General features: G+C 40.5%; 1 protein-coding gene across 2 annotated transcripts in view; it reads right to left on the bottom strand.

The window, feature by feature from the left end:
• Positions 1–2011: 2011 nt before the first annotated feature.
• LOC129254149 (uncharacterized) overlaps positions 2012–6017 on the bottom strand; it is a 31108-nt gene continuing 27102 nt past the window's right edge. Inside the window, exons 4-5 of one of the 2 annotated variants that reach the window (XM_064105528.1) lie at positions 4145–5051; positions 2012–3673 (exon numbers count right to left, since the gene is read on the bottom strand). In XM_064105528.1, coding sequence (XP_063961598.1) covers positions 3423–3673; positions 4145–5051 — 1158 coding nt within the window. In that variant the 3' untranslated portion in view covers positions 2012–3422. The remainder of the gene's footprint in view (positions 3674–4144; positions 5052–6017) is intronic. The other variant, XM_064105569.1, reaches the window with a different exon arrangement.

The following is a 6017-nucleotide window of genomic DNA, read 5'->3' as shown; positions in this document are numbered from 1 at the left end:
CAATAAAATATCGCTGTACTTGTTTAGGGGTTCATTTCAGGGAATACTTGCCAAGAGTATCGTTTTGTTCCCAATACTTGTTAAGGGGTGCATTTTTAGAATATTGAAAATACATCGCTGTACTTGTTTAGGGGCTCAATTCTGGGAATACTTGCCAATACTTGTTAAGGGTAGGGTTTCACACGCCAATATTTGTTAAGGGGTGCATTTTCAGAATATGGAAAATACGTGTTTAGGGTGCTTTTCAAGACCCCGTGGTCGCGCATGGTATCCACCCGTCAATGGAAGTGGCCCCTCCGGGTATTGGCCCTTGAATAATAGCATTTCATATCAAGAAAATACTGATTTTGTAGTGGCATAATCTCCCACTGGAGATGAGATGCTGAAACTAATTGAGTTTGTAAAAATGAAGTAAGATATTCCAAAATGAAATGCATTAATAATTATGTATATACAATAAATGCATGTCTCGATCTATATTTTCTGAAGTTAATTTGGCCTTATCAACCCTCCACCTCTCCCTACACCCGCCCCCCTCCCTCTCCCCACCACTCTGAGTTTCTCTCGTCCTGTCTCCAAACACCAACTCCCAAAGTCCATTTTGAAACCTTTGGTTTTTTTTGGGGGGGTCTTATCCTGGACATTTTGACGTTTGGCCCATCAGTTGATGCTGCATGGAATCGGAGACCGCCGTTACATATGGGGAAGTCTTATAGCTTCACATTTCATTTCGTTTTATCCAGGATCCTATGTTATATTACCTGGTATGCGGGGGAAAGGTGGGAGCATGGTATTACATGTTATCATATTATTTGGCTAAACAAATACAAAATATAACAGAATAGGAAAAGATGAAGAATTGTTACTATATTATGAACGACAATTATTAACATTCTAACTAAATTTATTGATGAAGAGAAAATGCGAAAACAAAATAGTCAGTGGCTTTTTTCATGATATTAGAATAGGCAATTAATTCGTGAAGGTCACCATCTCGCAACTCTCTCTGAGGAATTGACCAACTGACTGAAATGCAATCCAAATAAAAATGTGCCTTATTGGTGTAAGTGAATAACCTTTTATTTACAGATCTAGATATTTTCGAAAATATTAAATGATTTGGTCTTTCATGCTCCTTAAGCTCCAAAGGTTCAAGATCACATCTATGTAACCAGGCGCGTATCAAGGATTTTGCATCCCGGGGGCCCGACCTAATTTTGGTGCCCCCCCCCCCGCTAGTCAATCATAGGTGCCTTAAATGCATGTTGAATTATCTTATTTCATTATTACGTGAAAAAAGGCAATCGAAGACCACTTTTTTAATGTGTTCATGAAAAAAATATCGATTCCATGTGAATATTTTGTAATACAACTTTTTGAAAGGAATAAATGCGGCCAAAAAGCATAGAATTTTAAGCACTTTAGGGTTTCAATTTAGATTAACTTCTCATCAGCGTGGTAGGCCCTACTAAAATTAGGTGTGCTGGAGGTGTAATTTCTTTACCATGGCCGGATCCAACTTTCGCCAATAGGGAGGGGGGGATATTTTCATCTATAATTATGCTTCGGACATTGTAAGCACCTTTTCAACCGTGAACATGATGGGTATACAGTGGCGTACCTAGGATTTTTCACAGGGGGGGGGCAAAACCGTCCACCAAAAAATTTGACAAGCAAAAAAAAAAAAAAAAAAAAAAAAAAAAAGGTCTTCGATCACAAATTAAGGATTTCGTACCAGAAAAAATTTGACAAGCAAAAAAAAAAAAAAAAAAAAAAAAAAAAAAAAAAAAGGTCTTCAAGCTCGTCAGGGGGGCATTGAAGGTCTTCAGCTCGTCAGGGGGGGCAAAAAAGGTTTTTCAAGCCCGTCAGGGGGGGCAAAGATACGTTCTTGCATGGGTTGTGACTCGTCAGGGGGGGCAGGGTGCCCCCCCTGCCCCCCCCCGTAGGTACGCTAGTGTGGGTATATGTATATCTAAACAATCATAGGCTTATGAGGCTAGTTCATGTTTTTCTCTCATTGCCAGACCTGCAAATTTATTTGATTGTTCATTTTATTTATCCGGATTAAACGTAAATAAAGGTACATGATACAAAGGCGCAAGGACCAAACTGAGTTTACAATAAGTACAACTTAAAACACAGACTACAGAACATCAAATAAAATATAAATGCATTCAACGAGAAAACTACTATTAACCTATTAACGAAATCCAGTGTAAGAGCAGATAGAAGTTATCAAATCAAATATCGATAGGGGCGCGTTGATGCATTTTGAAATTGTTTTGTCAAAGTTCAAACTGTCTATTAAAAAAATCAATTCTTGATTAAATGTTTACCACTTATAAACTTAATAAAAAATTGCTCTGCGCGAGGGGGGGTTGATTGTTTGGACCAGAATAGGGGTGATAAAGACCCCATTTTTTGGCTTTTTTTTTACATTTTCGGATTAACGGACCTCATTTCGTTTTTCGAACTAACAAACCTTCGGAATTACGAACCTCATTTCGTTTCGGACTAACGAACCTTCGGAATTACGAACCTCATTTCGTTTTCGGACTAACGAACCTTCGGAATAACGAACCTTCGGAATAACGAAGCGTCGTAATTACGAATGTATGCGGAATTTGGCACCCCCTCCCTAGGTTGAACATGAATTTGGCGCCCCTATGTCGAACATCAACTCGGCGCCCCCTAATAAAGTCGAATATCAATTTGGCGCCCCCCCCCCCCTTTCTCTTCTTTTTTCCCCCTTCTCTTTCTCCTCCTTTTTTCTCTTTCTCTTCTTCTTTCCCTTCTTTTTTCTCCCCCATTTTCTTTTCTTCCTTTTTGACGCCCCATTTTTCGCCTACTCGGGGGGCCGGGCCACGAGCCCAACCCCCCCCCCCCGAATACAAGCATGGCAACGACACATTCCTAATGATCATTAGTCCTTGCACGTACGTACACCCCTTGGCCGTAAAAATCAACCCCAAGTGCTTTTGTGCATACGAGTATTCTACCTTTATACGATTGGTTTGATTTGATTTAATGTTCTCTTCTGCATACATTTTATTATGATTCGTATAAAAAAAAAATCATAACATAACAAACATAAAATCGTTAACTATTTTTGGCATGAATCATAGAATGAATGTATTAAAACTATTAACAAAAAATAGCAGGAGAAGGTTTGTCATCATAATCAGATTGCTTGAAAAAATGACAACTTGTAATGGTAGTGCCCCCACCCCTCATCTATCCCGGGGTCAACAACGGACTTATTAATCACAATTTGAAGTGAATAAGCACAACTTATCCCGTTGATGATACCTGACGCTCTCTGCAAGAAAACTTCTTTCAGAGTATATTCATTGAATAAAGTTAAGTACATAATCATATAAAAGCCTATATCGTATGAAATCCAACGAAGATAGAAAGTTCCCTCAGTTTTGTTTGACGACCGATCCGCGAAGGCTTCTCGAGGATGTTGCGATGAACCGGAAGTATTTCTTACATTCCTTCCTGGCTTGCTTGTTGATAAAAGTATAAATAAGCGGATCCCAAATGGCATTTGTGTATCCTAGTAACATGGTAAAGACACCAAACCAATGACCTTCGTTGACCCGGATGTAGTTTGAATGGACAAGGAGATAGGGCATCCAGCAGATAAGTGTGGTAAAGACGAGGAGGGCACCTGGAAAAAATAAAAGAAGTTGAAATTATTCGGGGTTTTTTTCATGACAGGAACAGCAAAGCTTATATCTGTTAACTTAAATTGTAATTATCGGTAATAGCAAATATTACCTTATTGTAGAACAAGACACGACACGGTAGTCACTTTCTGAAAGATGGTGGCAAGGGGTGGGGGTTAATAATAATATTTTTAATGGGCACTGGAAACGAGCTTATTTTGGAAAAAAAAAGATCTGAAATTTATGATCTTTTGACCACCCGAATGAAGACTTAACTTTTTGTTACAACCTATAACCTTATATGTTTGACAAAACAAAGAAGTGTTGTTTTCGTCACATTGATAGCAACACTCTGATAGCTAGGCGTTTTTTTTCTACAAACATCCATAAAAAGTCGTGTCTCAATCCTAATTTTCTTCAAAGACAGGTGTTTGACAATACTACTAATTAAGCTTTGCTGTTGATTTTCATACCCATTATTGCAACCCTCTTGTCTGCAGAGAGTTGTCTCTGTCTGGATTCATGTTGCCTCTTTTGATCACGATCTTGATCAACGACATCAGATTCCTCCCAGCTTGGTTCAGACAAGGCAGTAAATTGTGTCAGGGACTTGTTCACAATAGCCGATGTCTTCGATGATTCTGTAACTACGGCAGCACTGCGAAAAGATCTCTTATCCAACTTATCAATATTGCGTGATTCAAATGGAGCCTCGGTATTTAAAGCTTTTTCTTTGAAATCCTCCTCACAGGTTGGATTCTGCAGTTTTGTGAGATAAGGTATGATCTTGTTCTCTTGATTGAGTTTCATCTGAGCATCCTGTAGATCATCTGGTTGACATCCGGATTGATGTTCTAAACTGCATAACTCACCATCTTCATCACCATCACAGGATACAGGTGATGGGGATAGCTGATGCGAGGTCACTGTCGATTTGTAGCATCTTGGCACGAACGGTCTTTGATCTCGTGACATCCTTTTGCGATCCTTGAAAACTTGTTGTTCCCTCTTGCTGTATGACCTTAGAAGCTTTTGCTTGTTCCAGATGAAGTACACAATCGCCGCGTAGCAGACAGCAACCATCGGAATCGCCAGCCCAAAGATTAAAATGGCACAAGCGATACGGAAGATATTGTGACCCCACCTAGGAGAGCAATGCCATGTGTTTGGTGAGTAGGAATACTTGGAGAGGACATGAACACTGGGCATGAAGGCCATGATAAAAGCTGAACACCATGAAACGGTGATCATGAGGAATATCCGGAAGGTGTTTGGTGGGAAACGACTGGAATAGACGACTATCAAGAATCGATCGATGGCTATGGCAAGCACTGTTGGAAAGTTGGCAAGGGTGAACATTGTTGCAAAGAAACCGTTGACCTAAAATATGAATGATACAATGTAATGACATTAATTCTGACGGATAATGTGACCTCTGCTTTTTCTTGTAATATCCACTAATGCATAATATTTCCTCCTTCGCTTTATGCATTGTAACCACACATCCGGTCCAATAATCAATGACATAGCAGATTTGTTTATATTTCTTCTGCCTTTGATACCGGCTTGAATAATGAGCCTAGTGTTTTCGGTAAACAACTTGTGGTTTCAAACCGCCTCGATCACAAGAATCCCCGTTAAATTACGAGAACTTTTTAAGGCTGAAAAATACCCATTAATTATTCCTGCATTCACACCGCCCTGAAACATACCCTTCGGGATAAGTTCCTGAAGTTACGAGCATGCGCAGTATGGTCTGATAAGCAGCAAGGCGCGAAATTCAAAATCACTAGCCCAGCAGCAACCCATGCACGGCGCCGCACCCAACGACACGCTGGGCTAAAAGTTCCCGTAATTTGCTTTCAGACCGCCAAAATACCCACGACCTTGGAAAAATCCCCGCGAAAGTTCTCGTAATTTCGCCAAGTAGGTGGTTTCAGACCGCCTCGAAGTTCGCCAGTTCCAGGTATTCTCTGATCGGGAAATTTACCCCGATCAGAAAATACCAGGTATTTTGGCGGTGTGAAAGCAAACTACGCGTAATATCCCCGAAAGAAAATACCCGATAAATAGTAGGTACTTGGCGAAATTACGAGAACTTTCGCGGGGATTTTTCCAAGGTCGTGGGTATTTTGGCGGTCTGAAAGCAAATTACGGGAACTTTTAGCCCAGCGTGTCGTTGGGTGCGGCGCCGTGCATGGGTTGCTGCTGGGCTAGTGATTTTGAATTTCGCGCCTTGCTGCTTATCAGACCATACTGCGCATGCTCGTAACTTCAGGAACTTATCCCGAAGGGTATGTTTCAGGGCGGTGTGAATGCAGGAATAATTAATGGGTATTTTTCAGC

The sequence above is a fragment of the Lytechinus pictus genome, chromosome 1, assembly GCF_037042905.1.
Source record: "Lytechinus pictus isolate F3 Inbred chromosome 1, Lp3.0, whole genome shotgun sequence".
Lineage (NCBI taxonomy): Eukaryota > Metazoa > Echinodermata > Echinoidea > Temnopleuroida > Toxopneustidae > Lytechinus > Lytechinus pictus.
Note: the sequence above shows the minus strand (reverse complement) of the source record. Positions and strands in the feature narration are given on the sequence as shown.